Source organism: Suncus etruscus, chromosome 2 (genome assembly GCF_024139225.1).
Source record: "Suncus etruscus isolate mSunEtr1 chromosome 2, mSunEtr1.pri.cur, whole genome shotgun sequence".
In the NCBI taxonomy this organism is placed as follows: domain Eukaryota; kingdom Metazoa; phylum Chordata; class Mammalia; order Eulipotyphla; family Soricidae; genus Suncus; species Suncus etruscus.
The window spans coordinates 18,966,632-18,988,389 of NC_064849.1; the positions used below are offsets into that span (position 1 = coordinate 18,966,632).

General features: G+C 49.1%; 1 protein-coding gene and 1 non-coding gene across 3 annotated transcripts in view; one reads left to right on the forward strand and one right to left on the reverse strand.

The window, feature by feature from the left end:
- Positions 1–8,066: 8,066 nt before the first annotated feature.
- LOC126003078 (U6 spliceosomal RNA) lies at positions 8,067–8,173 on the forward strand. Its single transcript, XR_007493621.1, has one exon. It is a non-coding gene; the product is annotated as a U6 spliceosomal RNA (small nuclear RNA).
- Positions 8,174–17,151: 8,978 nt separating this feature from the next.
- The window catches only part of EIF4E2 (eukaryotic translation initiation factor 4E family member 2), a 30,113-nt gene continuing 25,506 nt past the window's right edge, over positions 17,152–21,758 (reverse strand). The window contains exon 7 of one of the 2 annotated variants that reach the window (XM_049769334.1): positions 17,152–17,757. In XM_049769334.1, the coding sequence (XP_049625291.1) occupies positions 17,718–17,757 (40 nt within the window). In that variant the 3' untranslated portion in view covers positions 17,152–17,717. The remainder of the gene's footprint in view (positions 17,758–21,758) is intronic. The other variant, XM_049769333.1, reaches the window with a different exon arrangement.

A 21,758-nucleotide genomic window follows, 5' to 3' on the forward strand; every position in this document is an offset into this window, starting at 1 on the left:
TAGTTTCTGGGTTACATAGGGCAGTGCTCAAGATTTACTCCTGGTGGTGCTCAGGAGATCATATGGGATACCAGGGATCGAACCTGGGTTGGCTGCACGCAAGGCAACTGTACTACCCACTCTACTATGGTTTCTGGGGAAGCTACCTCACTCTCACACCCCGTGACCCCTGGATCTGCACTTAGGAATTAGTCCTGGTGGACTCAGGGGATCATATACGATGCTAGGGATCAAAACCAGGTTGGCTTTAAGCAAGGCAAGTACCTTACCTCTGGGCTATCACTCCTGCCTAAAGAAAGACAACATTTGGGCTGGAGAGATAGCATGGAGGTAAGGCATTTGCCTTGCATACAGAAGGACGATGGTTCGAATCCTGGCATTCCATATGGTCCCCTGTGCCTGCCAGGAGTGATTTCCAAGCATAGAGCCAGGAGTAACCCCTGAGTGCTGCCGGGTGTGACCCCCCCCAAAAAAAAGACAACATTCCCCAACTTTTATTCCACCTAGTAATATAATTGTTCTATGGTCAATCTCCTGTGTCTGATTTACCATCGATTAAGAGGCTAAATTATATGTGTCTGTGCATTTGTCTTGCCCAGAATTCTCATCAGGAGTGTGTGAGGATGTAAAAGTTATTTGTGGTGTGTCTCTGTGCTCTCACGCCAATGCCCAATCGGCCTTTAGTGTGCATTCTGGCAGATTAGGGGGACCAGATGGGATGGTTCTAATCCTAGAGGAGCAAAGAAATGACCAGAATCTGAGCCAGGCTGTGAATCTGAGGCACATGGACACACAGAAAGAGGGAGCCTCTAGTGACTCAGTAGCCAAATGAAGGGACTGCATTTTCTTTTCTTTTCTTTTTTTTTTTTTTGGTTTTTGGTTTTTGGGTCATGCCTGGCGGTGCTCAGGGGTTCCTCCTGGCTCTACACTCAGAAATTGCTCCTGGCAGGCTTGGGGGACCATATGGGATGCTGGGATTCAAACCACCATCCTTCTGCATGCAAGGCAAACGCCTTACCTCCATGCTATCTCTCCGGCCCCTAGATCTGTATTTTCTTCCCAGCATAAAAACAAGACAAGGGGGGCCGGGCGGTGGCGCTAGAGGTAAGGTGCCTGCCTTGCCAGCGCTAGCCTTGGACGGACCGCGGTTCGATCCCCCGGTGTCCCATATGGTCCCCCAAGCCAGGAGCGACTTCTGAGCGCATAGCCAGGAGTAACCCCTGAGCATCACTGGGTGTGGCCCAAAAACCAAAAAAAAAAAAAAAAAAAAAAAAAAAAACAAGACAAGGGGCCGGGCGGTGGCGCTGGAGGTAAGGTGCCTGCCTTGCCTGCACTAGCCTAGGACGGACCGCGGTTCGATCCCCCGGTGTCCCATATGGTCCCCCAAGAAGCCAGGAGCAACTTCTGAGCGCATAGCCAGAAGTAACCGCTGAGCATCACAGGGTGTGGCCCAAAAACAAAAAACAAAAAACAAAAACAAAACAAACAAACAAACAAAAAAAACAAGACAAAACCTCCAATGGAGGAATCTATCTGCCTGGGGGACCTGAGGGTCAGAGGAAGAAAGGAAAGGGCAGGAAGTGTGGAAATAAAAGGAGCTGGAGAGAGGCTGGAGCAATAGCTCAGCACCCAGGTGAAAGCTGGTAAAGTGGTGCCCCCTCAGCCAGCCTCGACAAGTGCCCTCCTTCTTCATTGGCTCCAGGCTGACGATCTAATTGCTTGCTTTGTTTTGGAGCCATACCTGGCACTACTCAGGGGGTTCCTCCTGACTTTGCACTCAGGGGTCATTCTTGGCTGGGCTCAGGTGCCAAGGATTGAGCCGGGGTCAGCTGTACCATCACTCCAGGCCCCACATCTCCAGGATTGGGCAAGGACTGGACACAAGATTCAGATGTCCTTAGGCAAAAGCTTGTGTGAGTGGAATCACAAGGATCTAGTACTCCTCCAGAATGACTGGCAGAGGGGTTTGGGGTGTAGTAGCCTTGTGGTGGATCACTGGCTTTGCATGTGTGAGGCTATGGGTTCAATCCCAGGCTCCCCATTAAAAACAAAACAACAACAACAAAAAAAAACAGGGCCCGGAGAGATTGCACAGCGGCGTTTGCCTTGCAAGCAGCCGATCCAGGACCAAAGGTGGTTGGTTCGAATCCCGGTGTCCCATATGGTCCCCCGTGCCTGCCAGGAGCTATTTCTGAGCAGACAGCCAGGAGTAACCCCTGAGCACCGCCGGGTGTGGCCCAAAAACAAACAAAAAAAAAACAAAAACAAAAAAATAAACAACAAAAAAAACCAAGCAACAACAGAATTACTGGTAAAACAAAGCTACCACCATCAACTTAATAAATTCCATTTGAGAATGATTTATTCCAAGGGAAAAGTTTCAACAGGCAAATTGGAAACAGAATTTCAATAAATTATCCGCAAGTGAGGCTGGAGAGGTAACACAGGGTTAACAAAGAAGCCTTACTCATGTTGGCTTATGTAACTTCCACCTCCCAGCCCTGGATATGGGAACCCTTTTCTCCCAGCATCACCAAGAGAGATTCCTGAGCACAGCTGAGTGTAGTCCCAAAACCAAAACAAATAAGCATATCTGAAGTGCTACAAAGTAATAACACAACGAAAGATCAAGGATAGGACCGGAGTAATAGTAAAGAGAGAGAGGGGGCCGTAGTCATAGCAGTAGTTGGGTGTTTGCCTTGCACGCTCCTGCTCTGGGACAGACCTGGTTTCAATTCCCGGCATCCCATATGATCACCAGAACCTGCCAGGAGTGATTTGGAGTAACCCCTGAGTGCTTCCCAGTGTGGTCCAAAAAGAAAAAAAAAACAAAGCAAAATAAAAAAGGGGCCGGAGCGGTGGCGCAGGGTGTAAGGCGTCTGCCTTGCGCGCTAGCTTAGGACAGATCTAGGTTTGATCCCCTGGCGTCCCTATGGTCCTCTAAGCCAGGAGCAATTTCTGAGAGCATAGCCAGAAGTAACCCCTGAGTGTCACCAGGTGTGGTCCCAAAACAAAACAAACAAACAAACAAACAAAACAAAGGGAGGGGGTGCTTGTCCTGCATGTAGCTGACTAGGGTTGATCTCTGGCATCATTCTATATACATGGTCCTCTGAGCCCTCAGGAGTAATTCTTGAGTGCAGAGCCAGCAGTAACCCCTGAGTATGCCTGGTGTAGTCCAAAAACCAAAATTAAAAATAAAAATAAAACAAATTCTTTTTTTTTTGGGGGGGGTCACACCTGGCAGTGCTCAGGAGTTACTCCTGGCTGTCTGCTCAGAAATAGCTCCTGGCAGGCACGGGGGACCATATGGAACACCGGGATTCGAACCAACCACCTTTGGTCCTGGATCTGTTGCTTGCAAGGCAAACTCCGCTGTGCTATCTCTCCGGGCCCAGAAAACAAATTCTTTTGGGGCTGGAGAGATAGCACAGCGGGTAGGGCGCTTGTTTTGCACACAGCTGGCCCAGGTTCAATCCTCAGTGCCATATAGAGTCCTGTGAGCACCATTAAGAGTGATCCCTGGGGCCAGAGAGATAGCATGGAGGTAAGGCATTTGCCTTGCATGCAGAAGGACAGTGGTTTGAATCCCAGCATCCCACATGGTCCCCCGAGCCTGCCAGGAGTGATTTCTGAGCCTACAGCCAGGAGTAACACCTGAGGGCTGCTGGGTATGTCCCCAAAAAACAAAACAAAACAAAACAAAACAGACAAACAGTGATCCCTGCGCACAGAGCCAGGAGTAAGCCCTGAGTATAGACAGGTGAGGCCCTCCAAACTAAAAAATAAGCAAATAAATCTCTAAAGTCCCCTACCTCTTCCCTCTCTTTGTTGGCGCCAGGCTGGTTCCCCCCACTACTCTTGCTATGTTGTGCTGGAGACACCCACAACCTGGGACCACAGTTTGGGCATCAGCTATAAGTGGGGCCCTGAGATCTTGTTTTTTTGGATATTGTGTTCAATTCCTGGCATCCCATTTGGTCCCCCGAGCACAGCCAGGACATAACAAAGCCAGACATAACCGCTAAATACTGCCGGGTGTGTCACAAACAAATAGACAAAAATATCCCAAACAAAGGGACCGGGGAGATAGCACAGCAGCAGGGCGTTTGCATTGCACACAGCAGATCCAGGACAGATGGTGGTTCCAATCCTGGCATCCCATATGGTGCCTTCCAGGAGCGATTTCTGAGCGCAGTGCCAGGAGTAATCCCTAAGCGCCGCCAGGTGTGGAAACACTCCCCCCACCAAAAAAAAAGAGAACCCGAAAAACAAACAAACAAACAAACAAAGCAAAGAAGTTTTAACCCTTCCCCATGCTGAGAATTTAAAATTCAAATTGCCACCTAGTGGCGGCCTGGAGCAGTTACCGAGCCCCAGCCCGCAGACCACTTTGCTCATTGGAGCAGAATTTTTTTTTTTTTGGTTTTTGGGCCACACCCTGTGACGCTCAGGGGTTACTTCTGGCTATGCGCTCAGAAGTTGCTCCTGGCTTCTTGGGGGACCATATGGGACGCCGGGGAATCGAACCGCGGTCCGTCCTAGGCTAGCGCAGGCAAGACAGGCACCTTAACTCCAGCGCCACCGCCCGGCCCCTGGAGCAGAATTTTCGCATGAAGAAGAAACAAACCACCCCCCCCACCATGATGCCATGATGCGTGAGTCAAAATTTTACCAACCTGCCTTTTCATGTGGCCATTCTACCTCAATAAAGCTGAATTGTAAAGCAAAAGATGGGATAAGTTAGGTTGAAAAGAATTTAATTTAACTGCTTAATGAGCTTCTGCCATTAACGTCTGGGGATGTCCTCCCCTGCTGGGGACGCGCCCAGGTGACACACCGCGTCCGCAAGACAGACACAAGTAGGGTTGGCCCTGGTGGCAGTTAGGCATCAAAGGGGGACACTAGGCCTGGAAGCGAACCTGGACAGCTTGGAGCACCTCCTACCCGACAGCACCTCTTACTACCAGCGACTGAGAAGGCGCTTCCCAAAGCTGAAGTTCATTATATAATTTATTCTGGAGTGCATTCATGTTTTTCGTAACGGGGACCCCCGAGCCTGGCATTTCCTTTACTACTGGAGATTTTCTTTTTCTTTTCTTTTCTTTTTTTTTTTTTTTTTTTTGTGGTTTTTGGGTCACACCCGGCAGTGCTCAGGGGTTACTCCTGGCTCCATGCTCAGAAATTGCTCCTGGCAGGCACGGGGGACCATATGGGACGCCGGGATTCGAACCGATGACCTTCTGCATGAAAGGCAAACGCCTTACCTCCATGCTATCTCTCCGGCCCCACTACTGGAGATTTTCATGATATACCAGCCTTGGTTCCTGGACTAAGGTCATAAATGGGGAGAGAAATATTAATAAAACATTTATGGTGGCGCTGGAGAGATAGCATAGAGGTAAGGCGTTTGCCTTGCCTGCAGAAGGACAGTGGTTCGAATCCCGGCATCCCATATGGTCCCCCGAGCAATGCAAGAAGCCCTTTCCTGTAAGCAGGTTCTTGTTAAGTCTTCTCAGTGTTAAGGGAAGTCTCTTTTGAGCAGGACGATGTCTGAGCAGTGGTAGGGTCTTCCGTGGTAGAGGATTGCTTCCAGGTGATGTTATAGACAAACCTCACAATTAAGGGGCAATACAGCAAGCCCTGTCCAGTAAGCAGGTCATTGTTCTTGTTGTCTTCTCAGTGTTAAGGGGTGTTTCTTTTGAGTAGATAGATGTCAGGGCAGCTGTAGGGTCTTCCCTGGTACAGGAATGCCACCAGGTGATGTTATATACAACCTTGGATGTTTTGTAAATGTCTTCTGTAGATCAAGGGGTGAATGGAGAATGCCTATTCTGAGGCCTGTGCCTGGTCTTTATGTCAATGTTCAGGGTGTAAGGTCTCATTGCACTACAAGATTTGTGTGTTCCCATCTTTATTAGATAAGAACCTGTTGGTATGTATAGTATTTTCCCATTTTAGTGTGCCTAAGCAAACAAGAAATAAAGCCACGTGGTGCTATCAGATATATGGGGGCGTAAGAATATTTCTAACAAGACCCATGACTTGGTTCAAACATAAGTATTAAACTGAGGGATTCTTTCACACCAAATTCCATATTGAGCACCCCATGATTTTCCTAAACATCTGAGTGTGCTTTCCAACCCCCCAAAAGATAAAATCTCCTAAGGAAAAGCCAGGGGCTGATTCAGGTGGTAGAACACAGCCAGCCATCCAGGCATGAACTACAAGGTTGTCTCAACAGCAGCCCACAGGCAGAGTGCGACCCCCACAGCACAGCCCTGCGTGATTCCCCAGTGATCACAGGTATGTGATCTCCAACACACCACAACTCAGTATGTGTGAATGACACAACTGTGTGAGCATGGGGAGGGATAATTACAGGAAGAGACTTGGCTTGGTAGGGCTGGCTGTGTTTTCAATTGTGTGTGTGGGGTTTGATTTTGATGGTGACATCCAACTATACCAGTGCTGCTCAAATAGTAGAGTGCGCCCTCCGGGGGAGGGGGGAGCTCGAGGCTCCGTAAAGGGGGACGCGTTTGACCTCGGCACAAACACTGTCACAACAAGCTAAGCCCCGTGTTTATGTCTCTGTATGTCTCGATCTGAGAGTTGCTGTGTACTTCTTCAAACCCCTCTACGAAAAGCTATGACTTGCAAAACGTGCTCATTGTAGCCATTCATCCGGACATCACCTCTGATTCAAAAAATCAGCTCAAATTATTTCATATAGGGCCCGGAGAGATAGCACAGCGGTGTTTGCCTTGCAAGCAGCTGATCCAGGACTTAAGGTGGTTGGTTCGAATCCCGGCGTCCCATATGGTCCCCCGTGCCTGCCAGGAGCTATTTCTGAGCAGACAGCCAGGAGTAACCCCTGAGCATCGCCGGGTGTGGCCCAAAAACAAAAACAAAAAACAAAAACAAAAAACAAAAAAACAAATTATTTCATATATTTTTGTTTTGCAGGTTAAATTTTTTAAAATAAAGATACTATTTACAGTCTCGTGGGGGGCTTGAAAATATTTTCTTCTTCCTAGGAGGGCATGACAGAAAATAATTGAGAAGCACTGAACTATACTCAGGGATCATTCCTAATGGTGTTGGGTGTGGGGAGACCACAAGTAGAGCTGGGGATCCAATCTAGGTGATCTGCAAGCAAGAATAGGGTCTTTGCTGCAGGGCCATGACTCTATCAACTTAATCTGTTTTTATTTTGTTTTGTTTTATGGGGGGATGCTCAAATAGCAGTGCTCAGGGGTCATTCCTAGTGGTGCTCAGGGGACCATATGGGATGCCAGGATTTAAACCCTGGTCGCTACGTGCAAGGCAAAAATGCCCGACCCACTGTGTTATTATTACTCTGGCCCATTCAACTGAATTCTAGATGCCCAGATCCCTTCAAAGACTTGTTCTTTTTTCTTCTTTCCCCTTCCCTCCATTCTTTTTGTTGGATGTCCAGGGACCCACACTGTAGTGTTGCTGGGGATCCCAATAGCAGTGCAGGGCATCACAGTACATGTGGAACAATGCGGGGTCTGAAACCCGCCTATATTTCCAACACTGGGCCACATCGCTGGCTCAAATTCTGTATTCATATAGCCCCAAGCCCTGAATCTTTTTTTTGAGGGGGGGCCCGCACCTGGTGATACTTAAGGGTTACTCCTGGCCTGGGACCATATAGGACTCCAAGGGATCGAACCACGGTCTGTCCTAGGTCAGCCGTGTGCAAGGTAAATGCCCTTTACTGCGCCACTGCTCTGTCTGGTCCCCTGACCTGAATCTTATTAAAGAACATTTCTTTCTTGGTTTATATATATATATATATATATATATATATATATATATATATATATATTACCCCTTCCCAGAGCAAAATGTTAATCTTACCTGATCGTCAGACCAGCCCACTGCTGGGAGGGGCCTGTGGTTGGTAATTAAGGCCTAGGGGAGGGGGAAAAGCACAGAAGGAGCAGGAAGAAGATGCAGCAGGGAGAGATCAGAGACAGCATGGATGCTTAGAAGCCACACAATGATCGTTAAGGCCTTATAATAAAACTTCATGTCTCGTGCTCGCTTCGGCAGCACATATACTAAAAGTGGAACGATACAGAGAAGATTAGCATGCCCCCTGCACAAGGATGACACACAAATTCGTGAAGCATTCCATTTTTTTTGTTTTTTGTTTTCTTTGGGTCACACCTGGCAGCATTCAGGGGTTACTCCTGGCTCTATGCTCAGAAATTGCTCCTGGCAGGCTTGGGGGACTATATGGGATGTTAGGATTTGAACCACAGTCTGTTCAAATCAGCTGCGTACAAGGCAAATGCCTTACAGCTGTTCTATCTCTCTGGCCCCTCCAGGAGTGATTTCTGAGCGTAGAGCCAGCAGTAACCCCTGAGCATCACTGGGTGTGGCCCAATGCCTTTCCCTATCTGCAGAGGACAGTGTCAATGCAGTAGGCAGGGGGTTCTGACTCCTTGGGCTTTAACATGAACTGGTTGTGGGGGCCACAGGAGTTTCCCCTTGAACCCAGCACTTCTGGGCTAGGAGGTTATCCCAAGGAATCAGTGGCTGCTTCCCAGTGTGCAGAGCTGCATGAGAAAGAGCCCAACTCTGTGGCTGACCTCAGGTCACCTTCTCTTCCAACTTTGTCTCTTCCAGCTTTGTTCTGAGCAAGTTTGTCATTTGTTTGGGCTGCAGAGACTACAGCAGAGTCTGTCTCGAGTGCTTGGAAGGTTAAATGTGCCTGTATCACAGAGGCTTCCACGGGACCCAGAGCTGATTCTCTGAGCTGTTTTAAAAGCTTTTAGAGAGGGGGCCGGAGCAGTGGCATAAGCGGTAAGGCATCTATCTGCCTTGCCTGCGCTAGCCTAGGAGGGACCTCGGTTCGATTCTCTAGGGTCCCACATGATCCCCCAAGCCAAGAGCGATTTCTGAGCGCATAGCCAGGAGTATTTACTCCCCTAACCATCTCTGGGTATGGCCCAAAACAAAACAAACAAAAAAAGCTTTTAGAGAGGGAGCCGAAGAGACAGCACAGCAGTACACGGCCAACCAGGACAGACCCCAGTTTGACTTCCAGCATCCTATCCAGCATCCTATAGGGTCTCGTGAGCCTGCCAGGGATGATTGATTTCTGAGCGCAGTGCCAGGAGTAACCCCTGAACGCTGCCAGGTGTGGCCCTAAAATAAAAAATAAAATAAAATAAAAGCTATTAGAGAGGGGCAGGAGTGAAACACAGCAGCAGCCATCTTGCTGGTGGCTGACCCAGGAAAGACCTGGGTTTGGTCCCTGCATCCATCATGGCCCCCAGAGCCTGCCAGGGGCGATTTCTGAGCATAGAGCTGGGAGTAAACCCTTAGCACCACTGGCTATATTGGGTGTGGCCCCAAAACAAAACAAAGCTGTTATAGAAATGAATGTCCTGAGAGGCAGGAGGCAGATGTATCTGGAATTAAAGTGTAGATGCAGGCAGAGAAGATCTGGTTTCAATCCCTAGCTGGCCCTCTGCTCCTACATCAAAACAAAATGTGTGTGTTGGGGCCAGAGAAATAGCATGGAGGTAAGGCATTTGCCTTCCGTGCAGAAGGTTGGTGGTTCGAATCCCAGCATCCCAGCATCCCATATGGTCCCCTGAGCCTGCCAGGAGCGATTTCTGAGCATAGAGCCATGCATGAGTAACCCCTGAGCACTGCCAGATGTGACTCAAAAACCAACCAAACAAACAAAAAAACAAAAACAAAATGTGTGTGGGGTGTGTGTGCAGGTTGAGTTTCCTGTGTGAAATGTTTCCACTGAAGAAAGGGGAAAAGGGGGGCCGGGCGGTGGCGCTAAAGGTAAGGTGCCTGCCTTGCCTGCGCTAGCCTTGGACGGACCGAGGTTCGATCCCCCGGTGTCCCATATGGTCCCCCAAGCCAGGAGCAACTTCTGAGCGCATAGCCAGGAGTAACCCCTGAGCGTTACTGGGTGTGGCCCAAAAACCAAAAAAAAAAAAAAAAAGAAAGGGGAAAAGGGTAGGATGCTAGGAACTGAGAGAGGGAGAACTTTTTAACTCTGTATCTCACTGTGATTTAAGTAAAATAATTAAATTTAAATAAAAGTAAAATAAAATGATTTCAGAATAAAATAACAAAGTGCCTACAGAATAATCCTATGGTTAGAGCTCTCCACTGGGTCTCTGCTACAAAGCACACAGACACAGAAGGCAGAAACTTTGCTTTCTTCCTCTGACAGGACCCAACCACAAGACCCACATATGGAATCCCAGCTGAGCCACAGACAACCGCAATGCCGCCCCACCCCTCCAGCACTTGAGGTAGTTTCTAGAGCCTTCTCTTGTTTGCCTGCATGTACTATCTGTAACAGAGCCATAAAGGGTAGGGCAGGGTTATCAAATTCTCTCTGTCCCTGGCCCTAACCTAGCCCAAGTTTTTGTTTTTTTTGTTGTTTTGGGTTTTTTTTTTGGTTTGGGGACCACACCTGGCAGTGCTCAGGAGTAACCCCTAGTGGTGCAGTGCAGGGCTTTGAAATCAGGGTAGTAAGGCTGGAATGGTAGCATACAGGTAGGGCATTTGCCTTGCACCTGGCTGACCCAGGACGGACTTGGGTTCAATCCCTGGCACCCCATATGGCCCCTGAGCCAGGAGCGAGCACAGAGCCAGAAGTAACCCCTGAGCGCTGCCAGGTGTGGCAAAAATAAATAAATAAATATATAAATAAATAAAATAAAAAAGAAAGCAGGGTAGCAACTGGCAAGTTGCACACAAGGCAAGCAGACCACTGATCATCCTGGACGATCCTGGACCACTTCTATGACCCTCATGTTATTAGGATTGAGGCTATGAGTACTAACTTCTGCTCTGGGGCCACGGGGGCTTCTGATGGTCCCCGGCCACTATCAGCTGGTGAATCACATGGCCGGCAGTCTGCCAGGGTGTACATGCTCAGAGACGCTGGCAGAATTGTATAAGACCATGCCACGAGGTTCACGTTTCCTACGCAGCAGATAGGAAGATGGAGACAGATGGGGGGTGGGGTGGGAGGGTGGGAGACCCACTCCAAGAGTGGCAGGAAATTCCTCCAGTACAGGTCAGCCATGAGTGACATCGGATCTTTGCACCTGTTCCACCTCTGCTTCCCTCCCGAAATTCCAGGCTCCAACTAATACTTCCTGCAGTGTGGAGAGGAACTTCTTTAAAGGCATCTCACCTTCCAATGTCTTACTGGGCTCCAGTGCCCATCTCACCGTCATTTGGGAAGCCCCTTTCCCACCTAAGACAAAGTATCCCCACACCCTTCCTAAAATTCTGTTTTCTTCTTTCAAAGAATGTTCCTGGGCGATATAGCACAGCTATAGGGCATTTGCCTTGCACATGGCCTATCCATATGGGTTCGAGTCCTGGTATTCCATATGGTTCTCCGAGTTTGCCAAGAGCGATTTCTGAGCGCCGCCAGATGTGGCCCCCAAACAAAAACCAACCAAACAAAAAGAGCAACAAACAAAGAATGCTTCTGGGCTAGAGCCTGCAGGGAGTTTGTCTTGCATGCAGCCAACCCAGATTCAATCCCATATGGTCCTTGAAGCCCTGCCAGGCGTAATTTCTGAGTGCAGAGCTCGGAGTAACCCCAGAGCACCAGGTATTAAACAAACAAACAAACAAAAAATAAAACAAAAATTCTCCTTCGCTAAATAGTAATACATTATAGGATTCTGAAAAGAAAATAAAGGAACTAAGGACATGGCAAGATGGGGTTTAAATACAAACTGCAGCCAGCCATTTTTTTTTTTTTTTTTGACCATTCCCAGCGGTGCTCACAGAACTTACTCCTGGCTCTGTGGGCTGGGGAGACCATATTAGGTGCTAGGAACCCAGGTCAGCCTTGTGGCCCTAATCCTCAATAAATAAATGTATTGTCTAAATATATACTATAAATATATACTAAATTGTTTTTGTTCTTTTTTGGGGGGGGTCACACCCGGCAGCACTCAGGGGTTACTCCTGGCTCCATGCTCAGAAATCGCTCCTGGCAGGCTCGGGGGATCATATGAGATGCCAGGATTCGAACCACTGTCCTCCTGCATGCAAGGCAAATGCCTTACCTCCATGCTATCTCTCCGGCCCCCTATATAAATATTTTATAGTTTATAAAGAACATCTAGAAGAAGATAAGAAAAAATGTATCTATTTAATAGAAAAGTAGTCAAGATACCATCTGAAAGAACAAATACAAGTTGCCTTTGAATGTATGAAAGAAACCCAGATTCACCCACAAGAACAACATGGAGGGGCTGGAGTGAGAGTATAGCAGTAGGGTGTTTGCCTGGCATGTGGATGATCCAGGACAGTCCCATATGGTCCCCCAAGCTTGCCAGGAGAGATTTCTTAGCTCAGAGCCAGGAGTAACCCGCCCAGAGCCAGGAGTAACCCGCCCAGAGCCAGGAGTAACCCGAGCCAGGAGTAACCGGACCGCTGCTGGGTGTGGCCCCAAAACAAAACAAACATACAAAAAATGAAAACAGTTGAAAAATAAAATTCTTTTGGGCTGGAGACATAGCACAGAGGTAGGGTGTTTGCCTTGCACACGGCCAACCCAGGGTCGACCTGAGTTCGATTCTTGGCATCCCATATGGCCCTTGAGCCTGCCAGGGGTGATTTCTGAGCACAGAGCTGCGAGTTATCCCTGAGCACTGCCAGGAGTGGCCCACAAACCAAAAGAAAAAAAAAGGGAGGGGGGCTGGAACAGTGGCACAGGGGTAAGGCGTCTGCCTTGCCCGTGCTAGCCTAGGACAGACCACGGTTCGATCCCCCAGCGTCCCATATAGTCCCCCAAGCCAGGAGCGATTTCTGAGCGCATAGCCAGGAGTAATCCAGGAGCATCACCGGGTGAGACCCCAAAACAAAACAAAACAAAACAAACAAAAAAAGACCAACAATGAGTGGGCTTGGCTTTGCATGCAGAAGTCTAAATTTCCATCCCTAGGACCAGGTACTGTGTAAACACAGAGCTAGAGTAAGTCCTGAGCATATCTGGGTGTGGCCCCAAAACTAAAGCAAAACAAAACAAAACAAAACAGAACAAAACGAAAGAGAAAGAAACAGCTAAAGAGCCACTTTGTTTCAAACTGAAGCAAGTCTAGGAGGAAAGCGCCCTCCCTGCTCCCCTCTGCAGCTGGAAGCAGAGTGAGCAGGCCTGCAGAAGAAGCCATCATGCTTGTGATGCTGCAAGGCCCAGTCACTACTGGCAAGAATGGGGGAGGAGGCAGCTATCTGGGGGCAATTGTCAGAAGCCTGCAGATACTCATTCATGAATCTCTGTCCCTTGTCCCCTTGTCTTCTGAAGTCCTTTCCAGTTAGCATAATTTACTACAGAGGGTTTTTCAAGTTGCTGTGGTGTCCTGCACTGGCTTGGGCAAGAACTGGACTCTGAAGTCCTTCCTCCTGGACTGCCGAGCTCTCCACAGAGGTCTCAACAGAGAATTTCATGGGCTTCTGGGTCTGTTTTTTTTTTTTTTTGGAGGGGGGGGGTGAGTTTTGGACCTTACTCTTGGCTCTGCACTCAGAAATTGCTCCTGGTAGGCTCGGGGGACCGTATGGGATACCAGTGATTGAACTGGGGTCTATCTTGGGTTGGCAGCGTGCAAAGCAAATGCCTTATTTCTGTGCTATCACTCCTGGGTCTGTTTTTTTTTTGTTGTTTTGTTTTATTTTGGGGCCATACCTGGAGGCTCTCAGGGGCTATTTCTGGCTCTGTGCTCAGAAGTCACTCCTTGCAGGCTCAGGGGACCATATGAGATGTCAGTTTCAAACTCGGATAGGCTGCATGTAAGGCAAATGCCCTACCTTCTGTGCTATTGCTCTGGTCCCATGTCTGTTTTTAAAAAGGAAAATTAGGGCCCGGAGAGATAGCACAGCGGCGTTTGCCTTGCAACAGCCGATCCAGGACCAAAGGTGGTTGGTTCGAATCCCGGTGTCCCATATGGTCCCCCGTGCCTGCCAGGAGCTATTTCTGAGCAGACAGCCAGGAGTAACCCCTGAGTACCACCAGGTGTGGCCCAAAAACCAAAAACCAAAAAAAAAAAAAAAAAAGCAAAATTAAACAAAAGATGCTAAAATAACAGTGGCTTAAAAATCCTAAATTAAATCAAATGTAGTCTCAGGACTATGTCATTTTGAATCCTTTGTCCACGCAAGTTGAGACTGACCACAGACAGTTCCTTCTTCTGGGTCCCACAATCTGGGCCTGGTTAATGTTACAAGCCCTTCCCTCCTTTCATCCTCCTTTCCTTCCTTCCCTCCTTCCACCATTCCTTTCCTCCCCCCTCCCTTTCTTCTTTCTTTCCTCCCTCCATCCTTTCCCTGACTCCCTCCTTCCTTCCCTCCCTCCCCCTCCTTCCCTCTCTCCCTCCCTCCTTCCCTTCCTTCCTTTCTTCCTTTCTTCCTTCCGAAAAGAATAGAAAAAAAATGTTACAAGCCCTTACATTCAGCTTGGGCTAAGCTACATCGCACTGAGAACATGCCAAGATCTGTGTGCTACTCCCCAAGCCTCCACTGTCATCCCAACTTGGGAGTATCATACTTTAATATTAATATTTAATAATTTAATAAATGGAGCAGGAGAGATAGCATGGAGATAAGGCGTTTGCCTTTCATGCAGAAGGACGGTGGTTCGAATTCCGGCATCCCATATGATCCCCTGTGCCTGCCAGGGGTGCCTTCTGAACATAGAACCAGGAGTAACCCGAGCGCTGCCGGGTGTGACCCAAAAACCAAAAAAAAAAAAAAAATTAATAAATTTAATATTGGGGCAGGAAAGATAGCATGGAGGTAGGGCGTTTGCCTTGCATTCAGAAGGATGGTGGTTTGAATCCCCGAGCCTGTCAGAAATGATTTCTGAGTGTAGAGCCAGGAGTAACTCCTGAGCGCTACCGGGTGTGACTCAAAACCCAAAAATAAATAAAGTTAATATTAATATGAAAGATGTAAAGTGATTTATTCCAATACAAGTTGGAGTATTTTCCCCACAGACTTCTAGCAGTACTGCATTGTACTTCTCTTTAGGGGGGCACACCTGAAGTGTTCAGGGGTTACTTCTGGCTCTGCACTCAAGACTCACTGCTGGCAGGCTCAGGGGACCATATGGAATGCCAAGGATCAAATCCTGGTTGGGTGTGTGTAAGGCAAACACCCTACTTGCTGTGCATTCTGCTTAATTTTACCCCTTTTCCAACCGCATTTCTTTCTTGTACAACTAACCCCTACTCCTGAATCCTCATCCAACTGACCTGTTCCCTCCCCCCACATGGACCCCAGCTGACTTAATTTTCATCTGTAGGAATTTTTTTTTTTGGTTACACCCGCAGCGCTCAGGGGTTATTCCTGGCTCTACGCTCAGAAATCACTCCTGGCAGGCTCAGGGAACCATATGGGATGCCAGGATTCGAACCACTGTCCTTCTGCATGCAAGGCAAATGCCTTACCTCCATGCTATCTCTCTGGTGGGGAATTTTTTTAACATCCTGGCAGCCCCGGTTGAAAAAAATGTTCTGGATAATCCTACATATTTGGCTAGGAATACATTTACAGTGACCCTCAGTTCCTCCCTAAAGGCAGCCCCAAGCATTAGCTCCCACCTCACCCCTTGTAGGAAGAGAGGCCACACACGCTTCTTACTGATATTTTCCATTTATTACTGCAGCAGACAGTCATTCTCAAAGTGCAGCGCCCAGTGACCATCCTAGCCTTGGCCCTCCTCCCTTGGCCAACATGGGGAAATTCATTCTGGGGGCACTGCCCAGCCCCGCTCCTCTCTGGTTGAGAGGTGACGGACTCAGCCTCTGCCTAAGTCGTGGGGAATAGCAGGGCCGGGGGAGGAGATGGAGAACAGAGTGGGGATAATGGAGTGCACGGGCCTGTTTCTACAGGAAGACCCAGCACAGACCCTTCTGTTTCATCAAGACAGAAGGGAATGGCCCTGGGATGGCCCTGGCCATCGTCCAGCATGCCTAGGAGGTGGCCCTGCTGAATCTCAGTTTGGCCCCCCCCCCCATTCAATAAAAAGTCCTCCCCAGTTATGCCTGGGACCACCAGCTTGGGAGCCTCCAATCAGAGCACCAGTTGTGATGGTTAGAACAGGTCGGGCTCCTGCTTGGAAGCGGCGACATGTGTGCGCAACAGCAGCGAACAGCAGGCTTGCAAGACCTGAACAGAACAAAGGAGGCAAACAAAGCAAACCAGGAAGACACAGGGATGGACAGACGAACAGACCCTTCTTCCAGGCAAGTCCAGGTGCCTGCTCTTTGGATTTCAGGGCCAGTCCGAGTTTAGGTGAAAGGGAGGCCTGTCCTAGGCTGAGCCCTGCAGCCCAGCCTACATACAGGGCTGGCTTGTCACTTTCTCTGAGCACTGGAATTCAGTCCTTCTCTCCCCAGAGAGGAAACCACAGCTAGATCTGGCATCACCCAAGGTTGGGTAATGGAAAGAAGCATTCCCCTTTCCTTCCGGGATCCCCCTGCTCGATTGGAAGCAGAGTGGCAAGAGTAAAGTGATTTAGGGGGTGGGCAGGATCCAGACCACCAGGGACCCCAAGCCTCAGGCCACTGCAGGCTGGGTGCTGGGCTTTGGCCTTAATTCCAGAGAGGCCTTAATTCAAGGCCCTGCGTGCCATCTCTAGGCACAAGAGGCCCACAAAAGCGTGGCTGCAGGGCTCCACCTCAACTTGTGACACCACGTCGGCTCTCCTGGAGGCAGGGCGCTGTTTTTTTGGGCAGCCCTTTGTAGCTGCAGAGTGCTCTCTCTGGGCTTCTGGCTCACACACATAGGACCAGGCAGAGGCCTGGGGTTGAGGATCACACAGCTGCCCCATCTGGCCCCCACTATCTCTCCCTTCCTTTCCTCCGAAAGGGTTCAGGTGAAGCCACAGAAACGGGCTTGTCTGGGCAGATGCAGTGCCCCAGCACAAACCGCACTGGACCAGCTATACTGACCACCAGTGACAGTAGCAGGGCTTAGGGCTCCGAATCTAAGTGCAGCAGTGCCTGAGAAGGAGAGTCCCCGGGGGAAGGAAGGCTGTAGGGCAAAGGCAGGAACCTGAACCTCCCAGTCACCCCCAGAAGTCAGGGGTGGGGTGGGGAAGGGGAGAGAAATAAACCAAACATCCCAATAATTTAATGGCAGAGCTAGACGAGGGCATTTACAGCTATTCTAGGACACGCCAACAAAAAGGTGTTTTTCTTTTCTTCCCCTGGATGCAGAGACATTCATAATACTGATCTCTCGGCGGTGGCTCTGGTTGGCATGGCTCCTTCAGTCTGTCCAGCGCATACAGTAGAGAAGGGCATGAGGGAAGGCCCATGAGGTCTGGACATCGCACAGCAAGACGATAGGCCGGACTTGTCCCCCAGAACCCTTTTAAACACAAAATAAAACCAAAACCAACCCAACAGTTTGTCTGTTACAGTCACACTTTCCATTTTTCCATTTTATAAAGTCAGCAATGCCGGAGGAGGTTGGGCAGAGTAGGTCCCCAGGAATGAGTGCAAAAGGAGGGTACGGCTCGGGGCTGACCCTCTGGGGGTGGAGAATAGGGAGGGCCAGCTGGAGGCCTCCCACCTACCTCGAATACACACTCAAACGCACGCATGCACGAAGGCGCGTGCAGACACACACACACACAAACACACACATACACACACAGATTATTGCCAGCTGGTGGACTTTCACAATGTGATTTTCGTGTTTCGGAAGCTTGAATTGTCCCTGAAAGAGAACACAGGAGAAAGAGCCTTCAGGACAAGGTATTGTACACACACACACACACACACACACACACACACACACACACACACACACACACACACACACACACTCTCATGTGGGGGGCCCCAGGAGCACCCTGACTTTCCTTCTCAGTCAACCTCTACCCAACATCCAACATGTCTCCTGAGTACTCAATTCAGTCTTTTGATTGTCTGCAGTAGAATATTAGAAACACCCCCAAAAACTTATCAGTTGAGCACCAATTAAATAGTTGAGCCCAGTTTAAAGAAAACATGCAAGCTGAGGGGCAGCATGAGAAAGAAGGGGTCTTCAGGGAAGACCTGCTTGGTTTAGTACAGTGCCCCCTTGTGTGTGTGGGAGACCAAGTCACGGGTGACCTGGGGTGCTGCTGGAGGGGGGGCATAGCTAAAACTGGGTAGATGGGCCAGAGAGATAGCATGGAGGTAGGGCGTTTGCCTTACATACAGGACGGTGGTTCGAATCCCAGCATCCCATATAGTTCCCCAAGCCTGCCAGGAGAGATTTCTGAGTGTAGAGCCAGGAATAACCCCTGAGCACTGCCAAGTGTGACTCCCCCTACCCCCAATAAAAAAGAAACGTCTCTCATAAAAAGAATGATTGAGCTCATTTTGGGGATATAAAAAAAAGTATGATATTAATATCCAGAGACAATAGAGAGAAAGATTAGGAGGATGGAAGGAAGCTTGCCACAAAGTGGGGTGGGGTATGCAGTTAGGACAGAGAAGGGACCAGTACAGGACAATGATAGTTGGAAATGACCACTGGATGCTGAAAGGAGAGAAAGTGCATGATAACCCTTCAGTAAGAACAAAGCAAAAATTAAAAGAGAGAGGGAGAGACATACAGGTAGAGAAGAAAAGTAGAAAGATGCCATAGAGGCAGACAGGGGAAGAGGGCATGGGGAGGGAGGGGACACTGATGAAGGGTGTTGGACATTGTATGACTGAAACTCAATCATGAACAACTTTTAACCATGTATCTCCTGATGATTCAATTGAAGAATTTATTATGAAAAAAAAAAAGAAAAGAAACTATAAACATGCTATAAACTTTAATAGCATGAACCATGTAGGCCAGAGAAAGGATCAGGGTTAAGGCTTTGCATGCAGCTGACCAATGTTTGAGTCCAATACCACATATCCGCAGAGCACTGTTGGGAATAAGCCCTGAGCACAGTCAGATGTAGTTCAACATCTAGAAAATAATTAGAAGTGAACCATATGACTGTAGAAAAGAAAAATAAATCACCCTACAGGAGCCCAAGAGAAAATTCAGAGGCTCAGATGCTTGCCTAGCACACAGCTATGGCCATGACCCTGATTCAAATCTTGGCACCGCCCAGTGTGACCCCACAACACACATAAAATAAAAAAACCATTCAAACAACACTCAAACCTCAAAAAGCTGTAGCTTCTGATAAAAAGATAATCCAAGAGGGGCTGGAGTGGCAGCACAGTGGTAGGGCATTTGCCTTGTACACTGCCAACCCGGGACAAAACCGGGTTCGATCCCCTGCATCCCATATGGTCCCTCAAGCCTATAAGGAGTGATTTCTGAGCGCAGAGACAGGAGGAACCCGAGTGCTGCTGGGTGTGGCCCCCCAAGAAACCAAACAACATTGAAAGATGAAATTTGGGGCTTTAGAAAGGTAGTAGTAAATTTTGAGAGAGAGAGAGAAAGAGAGAGAGATAAAGAGAGAGATGCTCAGAGACAGTTGTCACTGCCTCCTCCTCATCACTGTTCCATACTAGAAACTAGATGGCTTCAAAGCCATCCCACCTACTGCTCTGCCCTAGTACTCTTTCTACTGACACTAATCTACGAGTTTAGAACAAATTCTCATTGCTTTGCTTCTGGAGTCACCACTTCTCCCCTCAATTTCCGCTAGACACAGTCCAAGTTTGGGCCTCCAATGTGAGGGCAGACTGAGCCAGGGGGCACTGAGAGGTCGAGGTCAGCACCCCAGCTCTTCTCTGAGTCCCTAGAACAATAAACCTCACTGTGCAGTGTGACAAGAGACTGGGTGGGTCCTGGGGAGGGAAAACAAATGGGGTGGCTGGACAGGGACTGGGGAGACAAGGATACGGGTCCTGTTCTCAGAAGCTGAAGGAGGACAGCAGAGAATGAGCAGCCCCCTAAAATGCCAGTCAGCACAGCCAGGAAGGTGGAGGATAGAGTGGGGAAGACTGGTAGAAAATCAGAGCCAAGCATTGAGAGAGGCACTGGGGCAGGGATGGCTCTGACCCACGCCAGGGGGTGACAATCCAAGTGTAGGCATGGGGACAGCAGGTAGGTGAGCCGAAGCAAGTGGGGAGGAACTTTCTAGGACAGAAGGGAGTTGGCAGTCCCTCTGGGTGGGTTCGTGGGATAAGAGTAAACCAAGCTGGGGCTGAAGTGATAATATAGCTGGGAGGGCATTTGCCTTACACGAGGTCACCCCAGTTTGGCACTGGTACTCCATATGCCCCCCCCCCCCAAATTGCTGGAAGTGATCCCTGAGCACAGAGCCAGTAATAATCCCTAAGCACTGCTGGGTGCGAAAAAAAAATTTTTTTTAAACTAGACTAAGTCAGCCCAAAGGCCATTAGGCTGGGGAGATAATTCTGTCCCTCTGGACTCCCTGCAGCTGGGCTGGAAACATATCTAAACACCCACACCCTCCACCTGCCACCCCAACGGGGATCCATTGGTCTGGTTTCTGCCATGCATGCCTGAGTGTTTCAGTGTCAATGACCCATGTCACCTTCTATAAGGTTTTCTGAGAGACTGGTACACTCAAGCCCTTTGTCGGGCACAGAGAGTAGAGAGTTTCCTGGAATTTGATTGCAAGGAAAATAGAGGATGGGTGGGGGCAGAAGAGGGCAGACTGCAGTAACTGGAGGTAGGAGGAAAAGAGGGACCTAGTTTGACTCCTGCCTTCTAGAAGGGAGAGCTGAGAATCATCCAGGGCTAAACTCTGATAGAGCCTGCCTGCACCCTTCTACCCTCTGCATGTCCCTGAGACAGGGCAGGGAAAGTGTCATGGGAACAGCTGGAGCAATGGAAACCTTTCAATTTCCAGGGATGAGCTCCTCAACCTATTCAGTGGCATAGGGGCTGGCTGCCATTGGAGGCCACACTCAGCCAAGGGACTAGTCCTACTGACAGGCCCACGGTCAGACAAGGGCTCGGATACACTCAATCTCCAACCCAATGACCTCCTGTCTCTTGGGGGAATCTGTCTGCCCAGCTGCCCTGCAGGATCCTCTCATTCATCACTGTAGAGCTTACAGTTTCCTGTTTGGTTTCTGGACCACACCTGACTGTGCTTGGGGCTGACTTCTGACTCTTTGCTCAAGGTTCACTCCTAGTGGGGTTCAGGAGGCCTCTGGGGTGGCAGAAGGACCTGGATTGGCTGCCTGCTGTACTCTCTGGCCTCCACATGGTCTCTCTGTATCTCAGAGGTAACTCTCATGGCCCCCACCCTGTGCACTCACTTGATGCTCGATTGAAGGCAGGATATAGTGGGTGGGCTCCTGCTCTAGTTGTTCCTTCGGAAGCCCCCTCTGCCTTCTCTTACATGTGAGGAAAATACTCCACAGGGGTCAGGGAGGCCAGAAAGGAATGGCCAAGTGAGAAAGCTATACAGGCAGCTCTGTACAGAGCTGAGTTCTGCCCTGAGCAATGCATGGTCCCTCAGCACCACCAGGAGTGACTCCAGAGTACTGAGCTTGGAGTGGTTCAAATAAACAAGTATTCAAAATTTTAAACAGGGGCCGGAGAGATAGCATGGAGGTAGGGTATTTGCCTTGCATGCGGAAGGACAGTGGTTCAAATCCTGACATCCCATAAGGTCACCTGGGGCCGCCAGGAGCAGTTCCTGAGCATAGAGCCAAGAGTGACCCCTGAGTGCTGCTGGGTGTGACCCCAAAACCAAAAAAAAATTTTTTTAAACAAATTAGGGCCGCAGTGGTAGCACA